The sequence below is a fragment of the Oncorhynchus kisutch genome, unplaced genomic scaffold, assembly GCF_002021735.2.
Source record: "Oncorhynchus kisutch isolate 150728-3 unplaced genomic scaffold, Okis_V2 Okis06b-Okis10b_hom, whole genome shotgun sequence".
Lineage (NCBI taxonomy): Eukaryota > Metazoa > Chordata > Actinopteri > Salmoniformes > Salmonidae > Oncorhynchus > Oncorhynchus kisutch.
In genome coordinates this window covers 13,906,657-13,928,286 of record NW_022261983.1, presented here as the reverse complement: position 1 = coordinate 13,928,286, position 21,630 = coordinate 13,906,657, and the positions used below count along the sequence as shown (strand labels likewise).

Sequence of the window (21,630 nt, the reverse complement as noted above, 5' to 3'; positions counted from 1 at the left end):
TATGTTGATGTTTCCTTTATTTTAGCAGTTACCTGTAGCAGCAGGCTACACGGAGAATGGAACATTCTAGTTAGGGAAAACGGGAGAAACTAGTTAGGGGAAAGGGCTCGAGTCGCGCAAAATGGATTATAACATTGAGGATAAAGTTTAGAATGACACAATTTCATGCGTACAACATTTAAAGACCTGCATCACTATACTGAGATCTTTGCCGTTTCTAAAAGGACATATTTGGGTGTTTTTGGAGCCTTTCTTCAGGTGTCTGGACCCTGTTAATAACATTCTATTGACATCAAAAATAGAGATTTGGTCGTAAAAAACAACTTCTCCTTTAATCCATGTATTATAGCCTAATCCCACAAAGGTGACACTGCCTGACATCCCACCCTATTCACGATATAGTGCATGACTGTTTTGACCAGAACCCATAGCTAGAGCAGGGATACAGCACATATAGACCAAGGTGAATGAGCGGACAGGAAGTGGGTTTTGATCTGGCCAGACAGCTGGTGTGTACGTCCTTGGTGACAGGTCAGAACCCCTGCAGTTTGTTTTGTCTCTGAGGCATTATGCTAAGATGCCTGCTGAAACCACCCACTTCTGACCCCTCCCCCCCACTACCGCCCCCCTCCAGCTACGATCCTCATCCAACCTCCTCCACTATACTAAGCCCTCATCCGGCCTGATCCAATGAACTAATTGTCCATTAAGTTGTGGAATGTTTAGCAACAATGGAAGTGGATGAGGCAGATTGATTGTTTGATATATTAGAAACATGACATTCATTCCACTACAGATATATTAGAAACATGACATTCATTCCAATACAGATATATTAGAAACATGACATTCATTCCACTACAGATATATTAGAAACATGACATTCATTCCACTACAGATATATTAGAAACATGACATTCATTCCACTACAGATATATTAGAAACATGACATTCATTCCAATACAGATATATTAGAAACATGACATTCATTCCACTACAGATATATTAGAAACATGACATTCATTCCAATACAGATATATTAGAAACTTGACATTCATTCCAATACAGATACACTTAGGTATCAAAAGTAAAAATATAACTATTTTCAAATTCCTTATATAAAGCTAACCAGGAAGCACCATTTTCTTGTTTAAAAAAAATGTACAGATAGCCAGGGGCATGCTCCAACACTCAGACGTAATTTACAAACAAAGCATGTGTTTAGCCAGGTATTAACCATCTATAGACCCATAGTCAGGTATTAACCATCTATAGACCCATCTATAGACCCATAGTCAGGTATTAACCATCTATAGACCCATAGCCAGGTATTAACCATCTATAGACCCATAGCCAGGTATTAACCATCTATAGACCCATAGTCAGGTATTAACCATCTATAGACCCATAGTCAGGTATTAACCATCTATAGACCCATAGTCAGGTATTAACCATCTATAGACCCATAGCCAGGTATTTACCATCTATAGACCCATCTATAGACCCATAGTCAGGTATTAACCATCTATAGACCCATAGTCAGGTATTAACCATCTATAGACCCATAGTCAGGTATTAACCATCTATAGACCCATAGTCAGGTATTAACCATCTATAGACCCATAGCCAGGTATTAACCATCTATAGACCCATAGCCAGGTATTAACCATCTATAGACCCATAGCCAGGTATTAACCATCTATAGACCCATCTATAGACCCATAGTCAGGTATTAACCATCTATAGACCCATAGCCAGGTATTTACCATCTATAGACCCATCTATAGACCCATAGTCAGGTATTAACCATCTATAGACCCATAGCCAGGTATTTACCATCTATAGACCCATAGTCAGGTATTAACCGTCTATAGACCCATAGCCAGGTATTAACCGTCTATAGACCCATCTATAGACCCATAGCCAGGTATTAACCATCTATAGACCCATAGTCAGGTATTAACCGTCTATAGACCCATAGCCAGGTATTAACCGTCTATAGACCCATCTATAGACCCATAGCCAGGTATTTACCATCTATAGACCCATCTATAGACCCATAGCCAGGTATTAACCATCTATAGACCCATAGCCAGGTATTTACCATCTATAGACCCATCTATAGACCCATAGCCAGGTATTAACCATCTATAGACCCATAGCCAGGTATTAACCATCTATAGACCCATCTATAGACCCATAGTCAGGTATTAACCATCTATAGACCCATAGCCAGGTATTAACCATCTATAGACCCATAGCCAGGTATTAACCATCTATAGACCCATAGCCAGGTATTAACCATCTATAGACCCATAGCCAGGTATTAACCATCTATAGACCCATAGCCAGGTATTAACCATCTATAGACCCATAGCCAGGTATTTACCATCTATAGACCCATAGCCAGGTATTTACCATCTATAGACCCATCTATAGACCCATAGCCAGGTATTAACCATCTATAGACCCATAGTCAGGTATTAACCATCTATAGACCCATAGTCAGGTATTAACTATCTATAGACCCATAGCCAGGTATTAACCATCTATAGACCCATAGCCAGGTATTAACCATCTATAGACCCATAGCCAGGTATTAACCATCTATAGACCCATAGCCAGGTATTAACCATCTATAGACCCATAGTCAGGTATTAACCATCTATAGACCCATCTATAGACCCATAGCCAGGTATTTACCATCTATAGACCCATCTATAGACCCATAGTCAGGTATTAACCATCTATAGACCCATAGCCAGGTATTTACCATCTATAGACCCATAGCCAGGTATTTACCATCTATAGACCCATAGCCAGGTATTAACCATCTATAGACCCATAGTCAGGTATTAACCATCTATAGACCCATAGCCAGGTATTAACCATCTATAGACCCATAGCCAGGTATTAACCGTCTATAGACCCATCTATAGACCCATAGTCAGGTATTAACCATCTATAGACCCATCTATAGACCCATAGCCAGGTATTAACCATCTATAGACCCATAGTCAGGTATTAACCATCTATAGACCCATAGCCAGGTATTAACCATGTAGGACCACACAGAAAATAGGATGGCATTTGGGACACAGGCATACATATACAGCAGCCGCTTGACACACACACACACACACACACACACACACACACACACACACACACACACACACACACACACACACACACACACACACACACACACACACACACACACACACACACACACACACACACTTTTAATAACCTGAGGCAACCATTAAGTTACCTTTTGTTGTAATTACCATGTAGTAAAGTACATCGGTGGTTGTTGTTGGCCTGTTACCTGGGCAACACTTTCCTTATAGTTCACCTCAGTCCAACAAAAACTGTTGAGAGTCCAGGAGTGTCTCTGTAGAATATACATACACTGTATACTATCAGTACATTGCTTAGGTAGCCATTATTTAAACTGCAGTGGTATTAGTATGCTAATTTACATTACAAAGGCTTTGTGAAGGGTTACCTGAGTTTCTGTATCCCCTCAAGGCTGTTGGAGACGAGTGCTTTAGTTGTGTAGGTTTAACTCATGCTATGTTATTGACGCAGATAGGCCTGTTGATGTAAAGAGAATGTACAGAATTCCCACCACTATTGTGACAGCATACAGACTCATGCTATGTTATTGACGCAGATAGGCCTGTTGATGTAAAGAGAATGTACAGAATTCCCACCACTATTGTGACAGCATACAGACTCATGCTATGTTATTGACGCAGATAGGCCTGTTGATGTAAAGAGAATGTACAGAATTCCCACCACTATTGTGACAGCATACAGACTCATGCTATGTTATTGACGCAGATAGGCCTGTTGATGTAAAGAGAATGTACAGAATTCCCACCACTATTGTGACAGCATACAGACTCATGCTATGTTATTGACGCAGATAGGCCTGTTGATGTAAAGAGAATGTACAGAATTCCCACCACTATTGTGACAGCATACAGACTCATGCTATGTTATTGACACAGATAGGCCTGTTGATGTAAAGAGAATGTACAGAATTCCCACCACTATTGTGACAGCATACAGACTCATGCTATGTTATTGACACAGATAGGCCTGTTGATGTAAAGAGAATGTACAGAATTCCCACCACTATTGTGTCAGCATACAGAGATATCTCTGCTGTTCTGCACAATGACTGAAGAACAAGGTCAACTCTCCAAACTTCATCAACTTCAGTGGATGGGATCAGTTTTTTGTCGTTCAATTGGAGAAGACTCTACTGTTCTTCCTGAGACAGCTTTCAGCTCAGAGTCATTACTAACCCAGTGACAGACAGACAGTAGTTAAACATGTATAGGCTACTATTAAACAGCCCTCTGTTCTATGAGTCATTACTAACCCAGTGACAGACAGACAGTAGTTAAACATGTATAGGCTACTATTAAACAGCCCTCTGTTCTATGAGTCATTACTAACCCAGTGACAGACAGACAGTAGTTAAACATGTATAGGCTACTATTAAACAGCCCTCTGTTCTATGAGTCATTACTAACCCAGTGACAGACAGACAGTAGTTAAACATGTATAGGCTACTATTAAACAGCCCTCTGTTCTATGAGTCATTACTAACCCAGTGACCCAGTAGTTAAACATGTATAGGCTACTATTAAACAGCCCTCTGTTCTATGAGTCATTACTAACCCAGTGACAGACAGACAGTAGTTAAACATGTATAGGCTACTATTAAACAGCCCTCTGTTCTATGAGTCATTACTAACCCAGTGACCCAGTAGTTAAACATGTATAGGCTACTATTAAACAGCCCTCTGTTCTATGAGTCATTACTAACCCAGTAACAGACAGACAGTAGTTAAACATGTATAGGCTACTATTAAACAGCCCTCTGTTCTATGAGTCATTACTAACCCAGTGACCCAGTAGTTAAACATGTATAGGCTACTATTAAACAGCCCTCTGTTCTATGAGTCATTACTAACCCAGTGACAGACAGACAGTAGTTAAACATGTATAGGCTACTATTAAACAGCCCTCTGTTCTATGAGTCATTACTAACCCAGTGACAGACAGACAGTAGTTAAACATGTATAGGCTACTATTAAACAGCCCTCTGTTCTATGAGTCATTACTAACCCAGTAACAGACAGACAGTAGTTAAACATGTATAGGCTACTATTAAACAGCCCTCTGTTCTATGAGTCATTACTAACCCAGTAACAGACAGACAGTAGTTAAACATGTATAGGCTACTATTAAACAGCCCTCTGTTCTATGAGTCATTACTAACCCAGTGACCCAGTAGTTAAACATGTATAGGCTACTATTAAACAGCCCTCTGTTCTATGAGTCATTACTAACCCAGTGACAGACAGACAGTAGTTAAACATGTATAGGCTACTATTAAACAGCCCTCTGTTCTATGAGTCATTACTAACCCAGTGACAGACAGACAGTAGTTAAACATGTATAGGCTACTATTAAACAGCCCTCTGTTCTATGAGTCATTACTAACCCAGTAACAGACAGACAGTAGTTAAACATGTATAGGCTACTATTAAACAGCCCTCTGTTCTATGAGTCATTACTAACCCAGTAACAGACAGACAGTAGTTAAACATGTATAGGCTACTATTAAACAGCCCTCTGTTCTATGAGTCATTACTAACCCAGTGACAGATAGACAGTAGTTAAACATGTATAGGCTACTATTAAACAGCCCTCTGTTCTATGAGTCATTACTAACCCAGTGACAGATAGACAGTAGTTAAACATGTATAGGCTACTATTAAACAGCCCTCTGTTCTATGAGTCATTACTAACCCAGTGACAGACAGACAGTAGTTAAACATGTATAGGCTACTATTAAACAGCCCTCTGTTCTATGAGTCATTACTAACCCAGTGACAGACAGACAGTAGTTAAACATGTATAGGCTACTATTAAACAGCCCTCTGTTCTATGAGTCATTACTAACCCAATGACCCAGTAGTTAAACATGTATAGGCTACTATTAAACAGCCCTCTGTTCTATGAGTCATTACTAACCCAGTGACCCAGTAGTTAAACATGTATAGGCTACTATTAAACAGCCCTCTGTTCTATGAGTCATTACTAACCCAGTGACAGACAGACAGTAGTTAAACATGTATAGGCTACTATTAAACAGCCCTCTGTTCTATGAGTCATTACTAACCCAGTGACAGACAGACAGTAGTTAAACATGTATAGGCTACTATTAAACAGCCCTCTGTTCTATGAGTCATTACTAACCCAGTGACAGACAGACAGTAGTTAAACATGTATAGGCTACTATTAAACAGCCCTCTGTTCTATGAGTCATTACTAACCCAGTGACCCAGTAGTTAAACATGTATAGGCTACTATTAAACAGCCCTCTGTTCTATGAGTCATTACTAACCCAGTAACAGACAGACAGTAGTTAAACATGTATAGGCTACTATTAAACGGCCCTCTGTTCTATGAGTCATTACTAACCCAGTGACAGACAGACAGTAGTTAAACATGTATAGGCTACTATTAAACAGCCCTCTGTTCTATGAGTCATTACTAACCCAGTGACAGATAGACAGTAGTTAAACATGTATAGGCTACTATTAAACAGCCCTCTGTTCTATGAGTCATTACTAACCCAGTGACAGACAGACAGTAGTTAAACATGTATAGGCTACTATTAAACAGCCCTCTGTTCTATGAGTCATTACTAACCCAGTGACCCAGTAGTTAAACATGTATAGGCTACTATTAAACAGCCCTCTGTTCTATGAGTCATTACTAACCCAGTGACAGATAGACAGTAGTTAAACATGTATAGGCTACTATTAAACAGCCCTCTGTTCTATGAGTCATTACTAACCCAGTGACAGACAGACAGTAGTTAAACATGTATAGGCTACTATTAAACAGCCCTCTGTTCTATGAGTCATTACTAACCCAGTGACCCAGTAGTTAAACATGTATAGGCTACTATTAAACAGCCCTCTGTTCTATGAGTCATTACTAACCCAGTAACAGACAGACAGTAGTTAAACATGTATAGGCTACTATTAAACAGCCCTCTGTTCTATGAGTCATTACTAACCCAGTGACAGATAGACAGTAGTTAAACATGTATAGGCTACTATTAAACAGCCCTCTGTTCTATGAGTCATTACTAACCCAGTAACAGACAGACAGTAGTTAAACATGTATAGGCTACTATTAAACAGCCCTCTGTTCTATGAGTCATTACTAACCCAGTAACAGACAGACAGTAGTTAAACATGTATAGGCTACTATTAAACAGCCCTCTGTTCTATGAGTCATTACTAACCCAGTGACAGACAGACAGTAGTTAAACATGTATAGGCTACTATTAAACAGCCCTCTGTTCTATGAGTCATTACTAACCCAGTAACAGACAGACAGTAGTTAAACATGTATAGGCTACTATTAAACAGCCCTCTGTTCTATGAGTCATTACTAACCCAGTGACAGATAGACAGTAGTTAAACATGTATAGGCTACTATTAAACAGCCCTCTGTTCTATGAGTCATTACTAACCCAATGACCCAGTAGTTAAACATGTATAGGCTACTATTAAACAGCCCTCTGTTCTATGAGTCATTACTAACCCAGTGACCCAGTAGTTAAACATGTATAGGCTACTATTAAACAGCCCTCTGTTCTATGAGTCATTACTAACCCAGTGACAGACAGACAGTAGTTAAACATGTATAGGCTACTATTAAACAGCCCTCTGTTCTATGAGTCATTACTAACCCAGTAACAGACAGACAGTAGTTAAACATGTATAGGCTACTATTAAACAGCCCTCTGTTCTATGAGTCATTACTAACCCAGTGACAGATAGACAGTAGTTAAACATGTATAGGCTACTATTAAACAGCCCTCTGTTCTATGAGTCATTACTAACCCAATGACCCAGTAGTTAAACATGTATAGGCTACTATTAAACAGCCCTCTGTTCTATGAGTCATTACTAACCCAGTGACAGATAGACAGTAGTTAAACATGTATAGGCTACTATTAAACAGCCCTCTGTTCTATGGGTCATTACTATGGTGTTATTTTCCCCCCTCAGGGATCAAAGTGATTGGAGGAATGAAGGAGTTAACGGGAGAGGAGTTTGGAGTCTACGTCAAAAGGATTTTACCTGGTGGCCTTGCTTCAAGTGATGGTAAGTGTCTTTCTATGCAGAAAGAGAACGGGTGGGGATGGCAACAGTAACACAGGTTTTATTGTTTTTAATTGAACCTTTATTTAACTAGGCAAGTCAGTTAAGAACACATTCTTATTTACAATGATGGCCTACCAGGGAACAGTGGGTTAACAGCCAGCAGCATACCACCCTGCATACCACTGCTGGCTTGCTTCTGAAGCTAAGCAGGGTTTGTTCTGGTCAGTCCCTGGATGGGAGACCAGGTGCTGCTGGAAGTGGTGTTGGAGGGCCAGTAGGAGGCACTCTTTCCTCTGGTTTAAAAAATATCCCAATGCCCCAGGGCAGTGATTGGGGACACTGCCCTGTGTAGGATGCTGTCTTTTGGATGGGATGTTAAACGGGTGTCCGTCCTGACTCTCTGAGGTCATTAAAAGATCCCATGGCACTTGTTATAAATCATTATAAATCACTGTTTATCATTCAGACAGTAGAAGTATCCCTCCATTATAAATCACTGTTTCAGTCATTGGTCGCTGTTTCAGTCCGCTAACCGACAGGCCACTCTGGTCTGTGTTTCAGTCCGCTAACCGACAGGCCACTCTGGTCTGTGTTTCAGTCCACTAATCGACAGGTCGCTCTGGTCTGTGTTTCAGTCCACTAACCAACAGGCCGCTCTGGTCTGTGTTTCAGTCCACTAACCAACAGGCCGCTCTGATCTGTGTTTCAGTCCACTAATCGACAGGACGCTCTGGTCTGTGTTTCAGTCCACTAACCGACAGGCCACTCTGGTCTGTGTTTCAGTCCACTAACCGACAGGCCGCTCTGGTCTGTGTTTCAGTCCACTAACAGACAGGCCACTATGGTATTGTGTTTCAGTCCACTAACAGACAGGCCACTATGGTCTGTGTTTCAGTCCACTAACCGACAGGCCACTATGGTCTGTGTTTCAGTCCACTAACTGACAGGCCACTTTGGTCTGTGTTTCAGTCCAGTAACTGACAGGCCACTCTGGTCTGTGTTTCAGTCCACTAATCGACAGGCCTCTCTGGTCTGTGTTTCAGTCCACTAACTGACAGGCCACTCTGGTCTGTGGCTCTGGTCTGTGTTTCAGTCCACTAATCGACAGGCCGCTCTGGTCTGTGTTTCAGTCCACTAACTGACAGGCCACTTTGGTCTGTGTTTCAGTCCAGTAACTGACAGGCCACTCTGGTCTGTGGCTCTGGTCTGTGTTTCAGCCCACTAATCGACAGGCCTCTCTGGTCTGTGTTTCAGTCCACTAACTGACAGGCCACTCTGGTCTGTGGCTCTGGTCTGTGTTTCAGTCCACTAATCGACAGGCCGCTCTGGTCTGTGTTTCAGTCCACTAACTGACAGGCCACTCTGGTCTGTGGCTCTGGTCTGTGTTTCAGTCCACTAACTGACAGGCCACTTTGGTCTGTGTTTCAGTCCACTAACTGACAGGCCACTCTGGTCTGTGTTTCAGTCCACTAACTGACAGGCCACTCTGGTCTGTGTTTCAGTCCACTAACTGACAGGCCACTCTGGTCTGTGTTTCAGTCCACTAATCGACAGGCCTCTCTGGTCTGTGTTTCAGTCCACTAACCAACAGGCCGCTCTGGTCTGTGTTTCAGTCCACTAACCGACAAGCCGCTCTGGTCTGTGTGTTTTGGATGTGGTTTCTCTACTTGGTCCCTGAAATGAAGGATTGCAGAAAAGGGCAGCAACAGTCGCTGATAAGTACTGCATCTCAAATGGCACCCTATTCCCTACATAGTGCACTACTTTAGACCAGAGCTGGCACCCTATTCCCTACATAGTGCACTACTTTAGGGCTCTGGACAAAAGCAGTGCACTATGTAGGGAATAAGGTCCCGTTTGAGACACAGATAACTACTGGGAAATCTGCCTCTGCTCCAACCCAAACATGGTGTGATTAAATTGCTTTGATCCCTGTGATTTGGGACAGCTTTCCCACTAATGACCAAAGAAGAGCAATCTCATTATTCTGAATGAAGGCCTGGGAAAATCCATCAGACTCAGAAGTCAGAAAGGGTTTGCATCCCAAATGGCACCCTATTCCATATTTAGTGCACTACTTTTGACCAGAAGCCTATGTGCTCTATGGGTAAAAGTAGTGCACTAAATTGGGAATACAGTGTGATTTGGGAGTGGTTTCACTGGAACAGAGAGTTCCTAGAATAAACTAGTATTTATCGGATTGGTTACGGAGGTCACAACCTTGGGCCATGTTTCATTCCAGAATCTTGTCTTTCTTCCTGTCCTCGTTCGCTCCCTATTGAAGATCTGACAGGACTGGATAGGGGCTTCGGGAAACAGCATCAAGCGCTTCCAGCAGATACATTTTCTATTACAATAAAACCAATTGAAACCAAGGCAGATCTTGTAGTGGACAACATATCTAGGCAGAGTGGGTTGAGCTTCTAATTGCTCGATTAACTCATATAGCCCTCAGGAAATACAGCTAACTACTACCTATAGCCCTCAGGAAATACAGCTAACTACTACCTATAGCCCTCAGGAAATTCAGCTAACTACTACCTATAGCCCTCAGGAAATCAAATCAAATCAAATTTATTTATATAGCCCTTCGTACATCAGCTGATATCTCAAAGTGCTGTACAGAAACCCAGCCTAAAACCCCAAACAGCAAGCAATGCAGGTGTAGAAGCACGGTGGCTAGGAAAAACTCCCTAGAAAGGCCAAAACCTAGGAAGAAACCTAGAGAGGAACCAGGCTATGTGGGGTGGCCAGTCCTCTTCTGGCTGTGCCGGGTGGAGATTATAACAGAACATGGCCAAGATGTTCAAATGTTCATAAATGACCAGCATGGTCGTATAATAATAAGGCAGAACAGTTGAAACTGGAGCAGCAGTTTCAGGAAATACAGCTAACTACTACCTATAGCCCTGAGGAAATACAGCTAACTACTACCTATAGCCCTCAGGAAATACAGCTAACTACTACCTATAGCCCTCAGGAAATACAGCTAACTACTACTTATAGCCCTCAGGAAATACAGCTAACTACTACCTATAGCCCTCAGGAAATACAGCTAACTACTACCTATAGCCCTCAGGAAATACAGCTAACTACCACTTTAATGTATATGTACAGGCTGTGATGTAAGTGGCTCACGTGTGTGTGTGTGTCCAGCATCATCCCAGTGCGTAGTACTATCAGTGCTAATACTCTCTGAAGGGTAGGATTAAACAGGTCTGTCTCGATCTCTTCCTGTCTTCCTCTGTTACCATGGAGACTTACTACAGTGTCAGTATAGATAGAGGTCTATGTGAGTACACTCTGTTACCATGGAGACTTACTACAGTGTCAGTATAGAGGTGTATATGAGTACAGACCCTGTTACTATGGAGACTTACTACAGTGTCAGTATAGAGGTCTACATGAGTACAGACCCTGTTACTGTGGAGACTTACTACAGTGTCAGTTAGATGTCTATATGAGTACAGACTCTGTTACTATGGATACTTACTACAGTGTCAGTATAGAGGTCTATATGAGTACAGACTCTGTTACTATGGATACTTACTACAGTGTCAGTATAGAGGTCTATATGAGTACAGACTCTGTTACTATGGATACTTACTACAGTGTCAGTATAGAGGTGTATATGAGTACAGACCCTGTTGCTATGGAGACTTACTACAGTGTCAGTTAAATGTCTATATGAGTACAGACTCTGTTACTATGGATACTTACTACAGTGTCAGTATAGAGGTCTAAATGAGTACAGACTCTGTTACTATGGAGACTTACTACAGTGTCAGTATAGAGGTGTATATGAGTACAGATCTGTTACCATGGAGACTTACTACAGTGTCAGTATAGAGTGTCTATATGAGTACTGTTGAGATCTGTTGTCAGACACAAGTGCGTCTCGAAAGACGAATATCTCCTTCAATAGTGTGCAGTGAATTCTACCAGATGAAAAGTCGAAATGAGTACGACATCCTAGCATTTAAAGCAAACTAATTTTTCAAAAAATGTCACGCACTATAAAACATTCTATTTTCTTCTACCCAGAAGACCTACTAAGTCTGGGTATTTGGACTGTTAAAACATGGTTATTTAAAATAAGTAATGTAGAACATGCTCTCTGCTACAGCTCATATCAGATAAACTCATCAAGTCTTTTAGACCAGTGACTTATGTAACTTGTCCCTTGGGCTCCAGAAATTGACTAAATTAATCAAATGTACCATTGTTACTATCCCTACTGTAGTGAATGGAACTAACTGCATTGCTATGATGTACAGTTTGCACAACTCTGTGTTATATCATATCGTAATGAACTGAGGGAGAAGGACAAGGTCTCTACTGGGTCGGGATCCCAGATTGGTTATATCATATCGTAATGAACTGAGGGAGAAGGACCAGGTCTCTAGTGGGTCGTGATCCCAGATTGGTTATATCATATCGTAATGAACTGAGGGAGAAGGACCAGGTCTCTAGTGGGTCGTGATCCCAGATTGGTTACATCATATCGTAATGAACTGAGGGAGAAGGACCAGGTCTCTAGTGGGTCGGGATCCCAGAATGGTTATATCATATCGTAATGAACTGAGGGAGAAGGACCAGGTCTCTAGTGGGTTGCGAACACAGATCGCCTGGTCCAAAGAGAAAGGCCCTAGCTAGACACAATCCCAATAAGGTTATCCCCGAGGAAGAGATGGTAATGTGTTTATCATATAGGGTCGTTAAATTACTCCACTTCCAAACAATCTCCTCTAGGGTTGTGTCTGATTTGGTACCCTATTCACTATGTAGAGAACTACTTTGGACAAGGGCACATAGAGGGCTTTGGTCAAAGTAGTGCACTATATACAGTGGGGCAAAAAAGTATTTAGTCAGCCACCAATTGTGCAAGTTCTCCCACTTAAAACGATGAGAGAGGCCTGTAATTTTCATAATAGGTACACTTCAACTATGACAGACAAAATTAGAAAAAGAAATCCAGAAAATCACATTGTAGGATTTTTTATGAATTTATTTGCAAACGATGATTAACTGTTTGTTCTGAGGTCAGTTCTGGTGGGATAAAGAGATAGAGACATATCACTGATTAACAAGTCTCCTTCAGCGGTCAAGGAAGGTCCAGGAAGGTCCCTCTCAACAGTTTTCATCTCTTTGTTTACTCTTAGTCTATACCGTCTACAGATTGTATACTCCCCTTAAGTGCTCTTCTTACTTTCCCTTGTCTGGTAGAGACGTGATTAGTGTTCACACGATACCAGCCAATAGGGCTCCTGTAATTTATATCAGATTTAAAATACCTGGGGCCTATTCACAAAGCCTCTCAGATTAGGAGTGCAAATCTCGGATCAGTTTTGCCTATTAGATAATATTGAATAAGACAGGTGGATACCAGATCCTAGATGAGCTCTCCCAGTCTGAGAGGCTTTGTGAACACAGGCCCTGGTTTGTTATGCTTAGATATTCCCGGTAAAAGGTGCCCCCTGAACTCTGGGTCGTCTGCCCGCCACAAGACCATTAGCCCTCTGAGCTATAGTTTGGGGAGCCAAAACAAGTTTTCGGGACTCTTGACTGAGGCAAGGTTACTCATCGTACAAGCGGGATTTTCACTGAACCAACCTCTCTTATACTTCATATTCTGATGACATCATATGATGTGATTAATACATCCTCACCTTGATGACATCACTGTTTGACCTGTGACCTTGTGTTGACCTCTCACCTCACCAGGACACCTTCAGGCGGGAGACCAGATCTTGGAGGTGAATGGGGAGAGTTTACTAGGGGTCACCAGTGAAAGGTAGGTTCAACAATAAAAAAAAACAACAACTCTCTCTTCATTGGAAAAATACCAAAAAGACCAGTGAAATTTGTGTTGATGTCGTCAAGACATTAACGTTTCTGTTTTTCTGTTATTGTTTTATAACAGAGCAGTAGACGTTCTGAGGTCAGCGTCCTCGAGCAACCAAATGCGCCTTCTGATCGCCAGAGACGAGGAAGCCAGGTAGGCCCTGAGCACCGCGTCTAGATATGAGATACACACGACCACGTATCATTGGCCACATTCTGTAGGCTTTAGTGTCAATACACTTAATCACAACTTTTAGCGTCAACACAAATTGGGTCGCTGATGTGAGGGTTTGTTATCCGCATCTGAAGTCTGAATTTCAGCTATCAGGTGTTTTGTGTCAGTTTAGAACTCCAATCGTGCTCCATGTCCATCTGTGTCCCTGAATGTCCTTTATCTCTCAACTTGGCCTGCCTGTCCTCCTCCTCTTCCTCCTTCTCCTCCTCCTACTCCTTCTCCTCCTTCTCTTTCTCTTCCTCCTCCTCTCAAAAATGTTGATTATTAAAAAGATGCAATTTTTTTAATTATTCAAAGTAAAAAATGAATAATTTTGTTGGTAAACCAGATGGTTGGCTAGGCGCTGAGAGTTTCTTTGGCTATGAATAACCCTGGCAGTGGCATGGGGGACATTTTGGGAAGGGTTTTTGGGCTGGGACGCCCTCGCTCCGCCTCAGGCACTTCTTCTTCTTCCTAATTTCTCTCCACCCCGGGCAGCAGCAACAGGATGAATGGAAAGACATTTAGTACAGACTGTTAATCCAAACTGATGAACCTGTGAACTTGCTACGCTGATCCTCAGCACGATGACCCCACAAGGGTGCGTGCTCAGCCCCCTCCTGTACTCCCTGTTCACCCATGACTGCGTGGCCACGCACGTCTCCAACTCAATCATCAGGTTTGCAGACGACACAACAGTAGTAGGCCTGATTACAAACAATGATGAGACAGCCTACAGTGAGGAGGGGACGGCCCTGGTGAAGTGGTGCCAGGAAAATAACCTTTCCTTCAACGTTAACAAAACAAAAGGAGCTGATTGTGGACTTCAGGAGATAGCAGAAAGCAGGTTTTCATCAAGGATCTTTGCTCCGTTCATCTTTCCCTTGATCCTGACTATTCTCCCAGTCCATGCCGCTGAAAAACATCCCCACAGAATGATGCTGTCCCAGGTGGTGCCAGGTGGTGCCAGGTGTCCTCCAGACATGATGCTGCCACCACCATGCTTCACCGTAGGGATGGTGCCAGGTGTCCTCCAGACATGATGCTGCCACCACCATGCTTCAACGTAGGGATGGTGCCAGGTGTCCTCCAGACATGATGCTGCCACCACCATGCTTCACCGTAGGGATGGTGCCAGGTGTCCTCCAGACATGATGCTGCCACCACCATGCTTCACCGTAGGGATGGTGCCAGGTGTCCTCCAGACATGATGCTGCCACCACCATGCTTCACCGTAGGGATGGTGCCAGGTTTCCTCCAGATGTGACGGTTGGCATTCAGACCAAAGAGTTCAAACTTGGTTTCATCAGACCAGAGAATCTTGTTTCTCAAGGTCTGACAGTCCTTTAGGTGTCTTTTGGCAAACTCCAAGCGGGCTGTCATGTGCCTTTCACTGAGGAGTGGCTTCCATCTGGCCACTCTAACATAAAGGCCTGATTGGTGGAGTGCTGCAGAGATGGTTGTCCTTCTGGAAGGTTCTCCCATCTCCTCAGAGGAACTCTGGAGCTCTGTCAGAGTGACCATTGGGTTCTTGGTCACCTCCCTGACCAAGGCCCTTCTCTCCTGATTGCTCAGTTTGGTCGGGCGGCCAGCTCTAGGAAGAGTCTTAGTGGTTCCAAATTTCTTCCATTTAAGAATGATGGAGGCGACTGTGTTCTTGGGGACCTTCAATGCTTCAGAAATGTTTTGGTACCCTTCCCCAGATCTGTGCCACTACACAATCCTGTCTTGGACCTCTATGGACAATTCCTTCGACCTCATGGGTTGGTTTTTGCTCTGACATGCACTGTCAACTGTGGGACCTTTTATAGACAGGTGTGTGTCTTTCCAAATTATGACCAATCAATTGAATTTACCACAGGTGGACTCCAATCAAGTTGTAGAAACATCTCAAGGATGATCAATGGGAACAGGATGCAGCTGAGCAAAATTTCGAGTCTAAAACGTATTTATTTTTTAATACATTAGCAGAAATGTCTAAAAACCTGTTTTGGCTTTGTCATTATGGGTTATTGTGATGTCATTATGGGGTATTGCGATGTCATTATGGGTTATTGTGATGCCATTATGGGTTATTGTGATGTCATTATGGGGTATTGCGATGTCATTATGGGTTATTGTGATGTCATTATGGGATATTGTGATGTCATTATGGAAACATAAGCATCTGCAAAATATGTGTATGTAACCAGTAACATTTGATTTGATTTGAAAGTCAGGGAAGGGAACCACATTACACAGCAAACACAGTCTAATATAACTTTTACTACGTGATGAAGTCTTGATTTGCTCTAAACAGCCAGTGGAAGGTTATATCTGTCAAAACATTAACAGAGAGAACCTGCATCCCCCACTCATCATATTCTGCCATCTGGTAGCCTATTGTTTTTAGCATTTAACATTTAGCCAGGTTGCTAATCTAACCACGATGCCATAGCAACAACCGACCGGGTGGTCAGTTTTGACATTGTGAGTCAGCATAAAACCAGGTCACACTAGCTGTCATGCACGCACACACACACACGCACACACACACACACACACACACAATTAGGCAGGCTATAAAGGCTACAGAGTGTTCAAGCTATAGGCAGGAGAGGCAGGCTACAGGCAGGAAAGCTGCAGGCTACAGACAGGAGAGGCAGGCTACAGACAGAAAAGCAGGCTACAGACAGAAAAGCAGGCTACAGGCAGGAACGCAGGCTACTGGCAGGAAAGCAGGGTACGGGCAGGAAAGCAGGCTACAGGCAGGAACGCAGGCTACTGGCAGGAAAGCAGGCTACTGGCAGGAAAGCAGGCTACAGGCAGGAAAGCAGGCTACAGACAAGAAAGCAGGCTACAGGCAGGAAAGCAGGCTACAGGCAGGAACGCAGGCTACTGGCAGGAAAGCAGGCTACAGACAGGAAAGCAGGCTACAGACAGGAAAGCAGGCTACAGGCAGGAAAGCGGACTACATGCAGAAAAGCAGGCTACAGGCAGGAAATCAGGATACAGGCAGGAAATCAGGCTACAGACAGGAAAGCAGGTTACATTCAGGAAAGCAGGCTACAGGCAGGAAAGCAGGCTACTGGCAGGAAATCAGGCTACAGGCAGGAAATCAGGATACAGACAGGAAAGCAGGTTACATTCAGGAAAGCAGGCTACAGGCAGGAAAGCAGGCTACTGGCAGGAAATCAGGCTACAGGCTACAGGTGAGAATGCAGGATACAGGCAGGAAAGCAGGCTACAGGCAGGAAAGCAGGCTACAGGCAGGAAAGCAGGATACAGGCAGGAAAGCAGGCTACAGGCAGGAAAGCAGGCTACTGGCAGGAAATCAGGCTACAGGCAGGAAAGCAGGCTACAGGCAGGAAAACAGTCTACAGGCAGGAAAGCAGGCTACAGGCAGGAAAGCAGGCTACTGACAGGAAAGCAGGATACAGGCAGGAAAGCAGGCTACAGGCGGGAAAGCGGACTACAGACAGGAAAGCATGCTACAGGCTACAGGCAGGAAAGCACGCTACAGGCTACAGACAGGAAAGCATGCTACAGGCTACAGGCAGGAAAGCAGGCTACAGACAGGAAAGCAGGTTACATTCAGCAAAGCAGGCTACAGACAGGAAAGCAGGCTACTGGCAGGAAATCAGGCTACAGACAGGAAAGCAGGCTACAGACAGGAAAGTAGGTTACATTCAGCAAAGCAGGCTACAGGCAGGAAAGCAGGCTACAGACAGGAAAGCAGGTTACATTCAGCAAAGCAGGCTACAGGCAGGAAAGCAGGCTGCAGACAGGAAAGCAGGCTACAGGCAGGAAAGCAGGCTACTGGCAGGAAAGCAGGCTACAGACAGGAAAGCAGGTTACATTCAGCAAAGCAGGCTACAGGCAGGAAATCAGGCTACTGGCAGGAAAGCAGGCTACAGGCAGGAAAGCAGGCTACTGGCAGGAAAGCAGGTTACTGGCAGGAAATCAGGCTACAGGCAGGAAAGCAGGATACAGGCAGGAAAGCAGTCTACAGGCAGGAAATCAGGCTACAGGCAGGAAAGCAGGCTACTGGCAGGAAAGCAGGACACAGGCAGGAAAGCAGGAAACAGGCAGGAAAGCAGGCTACTGGCAGGAAAGCAGGTTACTGGCAGGAAATCAGGCTACAGGCAGGAAAGCAGGATACAGGCAGGAAAGCAGTCTACAGGCAGGAAATCAGGCTACAGGCAGGAAAGCAGGCTGCAGGCAGGAAAGCAGGCTACAGGCAGGAAAGCAGGCTACAGGCAGGAAAGCAGGCTACTGGCAGGAAAGCAGGCAACAGGCGGGAAAGCGGACTACATGCAGAAAAGCAGGCTACAGGCTACAGACAGGAAAGCATGCTACAGGCTACAGGCAGGAAATCAGGATACAGACAGGAAAGCAGGTTACATTCAGGAAAGCAGGCTACAGGCAGGAAAGCAGGCTACTGGCAGGAAATCAGGCTACAGGCTACAGGTGAGAATGCAGGATACAGGCAGGAAAGCAGGCTACAGGCAGGAAAGCAGGCTACAGGCAGGAAAGCAGGATACAGGCAGGAAAGCAGGCTACAGGCAGGAAAGCAGGCTACTGGCAGGAAATCAGGCTACAGGCAGGAAAGCAGGCTACAGGCAGGAAAACAGTCTACAGGCAGGAAAGCAGGCTACAGGCAGGAAAGCAGGCTACTGACAGGAAAGCAGGATACAGGCAGGAAAGCAGGCTACAGGCGGGAAAGCGGACTACAGACAGGAAAGCATGCTACAGGCTACAGGCAGGAAAGCACGCTACAGGCTACAGACAGGAAAGCATGCTACAGGCTACAGGCAGGAAAGCAGGCTACAGACAGGAAAGCAGGCTACAGACAGGAAAGCAGGTTACATTCAGCAAAGCAGGCTACAGACAGGAAAGCAGGCTACTGGCAGGAAATCAGGCTACAGACAGGAAAGCAGGCTACAGACAGGAAAGTAGGTTACATTCAGCAAAGCAGGCTACAGGCAGGAAAGCAGGCTACAGACAGGAAAGCAGGTTACATTCAGCAAAGCAGGCTACAGGCAGGAAAGCAGGCTGCAGACAGGAAAGCAGGCTACAGGCAGGAAAGCAGGCTACTGGCAGGAAAGCAGGCTACAGACAGGAAAGCAGGTTACATTCAGCAAAGCAGGCTACAGGCAGGAAATCAGGCTACTGGCAGGAAAGCAGGCTACAGGCAGGAAAGCAGGCTACTGGCAGGAAAGCAGGTTACTGGCAGGAAATCAGGCTACAGGCAGGAAAGCAGGATACAGGCAGGAAAGCAGTCTACAGGCAGGAAATCAGGCTACAGGCAGGAAAGCAGGCTACTGGCAGGAAAGCAGGACACAGGCAGGAAAGCAGGAAACAGGCAGGAAAGCAGGCTACTGGCAGGAAAGCAGGTTACTGGCAGGAAATCAGGCTACAGGCAGGAAAGCAGGATACAGGCAGGAAAGCAGTCTACAGGCAGGAAATCAGGCTACAGGCAGGAAAGCAGGCTGCAGGCAGGAAAGCAGGCTACAGGCAGGAAAGCAGGCTACAGGCAGGAAAGCAGGCTACTGGCAGGAAAGCAGGCAACAGGCGGGAAAGCGGACTACATGCAGAAAAGCAGGCTACAGGCTACAGACAGGAAAGCATGCTACAGGCTACAGACAGGAAAGCAGGCTACAGCCAGGAAAGCATGCTACGGGCAGGAAAGCAGGCTACAGGCGGGAAAGCAGGCTACAGGCAGAAAAGCAGGCTACAGGCAGGAAAGCAGGCTACAGGCAGGAAAGCCGGCTACAGACAGGAAAGCAGGCTACATGCAGAAAAGCAGGCTACAGAGAGAAAAGCAGGCTACATGCGGGAAATCGGGATACAGGCAGGAAAACAGGCTACAGGTGGGAAAGCAGGCTACAGACAGGAAAGCAGGCTACATTCTACAGGCAGGAAAGCATGCTAAATACGGGAAATCAGGCTACAGACAGGAAAGCAGGCTACAGACAGGAAAACAGGCTACAGGTGGGAAAGCAGGCTGCAGACAGGAAAGCAGGCTACATTCTACAGGCAGGAAAGCTTGCTAAATACGGGAAATCAGGCTACAGACAGGAAAGCAGGCTATAGGCAGGAAATCAGGCTACAGACAGGAAAGCAGGCTACAGGCAGGAAAGCAGGCTACAGACAGGAAATCAGGCTACAGGCAGGAAATCAGGCTACAGGCAGGAAAGGAGGCTCATGAGATGAGCCTGTGCTTCTCACATCGTTCTATAATCTGTGTTCTGTGCCTTAACCAACATTCAGAGCTCAGAGCTCAGCACACAGGCCAAGACAGGAGGGATGGAGAGGAGGAGAGGAGGAGACAGGAGGGGAAAGGAGAGGAGAGGAGGAGACAGGAGGGGAAAGGAGAGGAGAGGATGGAGGGATTATGCCTTTCTGTTTCTGTTCCTTCCTCTCTTCATCTCTCTCGCTCTAATCCCCCTCTCCCTCTCTCTAATTCTTTCCCCCTATTCTCCCTCGTTCTGTATCTCCTCCATGCTATTTGGGTCCACTACGCAGTAATATTAACCTGGCTGTTAAAGCCTTAGTACCATTGATCTGTGATGAGAGGGGGTCAGAAATAGAAAGGGAATATGAAGCTAGAACCAACAGGGAATCCTGTTGAAATGAACACTTACAATATAACTAAATGTAGACAAAATATAGACCAACATTTAAAACCCCCAAATTGATATTTATTTACAGTAGCTCAATGGCTCTAGTTCTTCATTCCCATTAGTGAGACTGCTAGAGATGGTATGTTTGGTGTTAGCCACCTTAACCACCAGTCAGTCCCGCTTGTGACATCAGATCACCACGTGACCCTATGTGACCTCTGAGGTTGTTAATCCGTCTGTCTCAGCAGCCCATCCTGATCGTGATATGAAGGAAGACACTGGACATTCCCCTGCAGTGAGGTTAAATATACCAGAGATTCAGACTGGACATTCCTCTGCAGTGAGGTTAAATATACCAGAGATTCAGACTGGACATTCCCCTGCAGTGAGGTTAAATATATCAGAGATTCAGACTGGACATTCCCCTGCAGTGAGGTTAAATATACCAGAGATTCAGACTGGACATTCCCCTGCAGTGAGGTTTAATATACCAGAGATTCAGACTGGACATTCCCCTGCAGTGAGGTTAAATATACCAGAGATTCAGACTGGACATTCCCCTGCAGTGAGGTTAAATATACCAGAGATTCAGACTGGACATTCCCCTGCAGTGAGGTTTAATATACCAGAGATTCAGACTGGACATTCCCCTGCAGTGAGGTTAAATATACCAGAGATTCAGACTGGACATTCCCCTGCAGTGAGGTTTAATATACCAGAGATTCAAACTGGACATTCCCCTGCAGTGAGGTTA

At 44.4% G+C, this 21,630-nt stretch overlaps 1 protein-coding gene across 7 annotated transcripts in view; it reads left to right on the top strand.

Annotated features, from left to right (window-relative positions):
• Positions 1-21,630, top strand: part of LOC116359994 (syntaxin-binding protein 4) — a 142,080-nt gene that overhangs the window by 61,219 nt on the left and 59,231 nt on the right. For all 7 annotated transcript variants that reach the window (XM_031814340.1, XM_031814345.1, XM_031814343.1 and 4 more), the window contains exons 3-5: positions 8,118-8,213; positions 13,938-14,007; positions 14,137-14,211. In XM_031814340.1, coding sequence (XP_031670200.1) covers positions 8,118-8,213; positions 13,938-14,007; positions 14,137-14,211 — 241 coding nt within the window. The remainder of the gene's footprint in view (positions 1-8,117; positions 8,214-13,937; positions 14,008-14,136; positions 14,212-21,630) is intronic.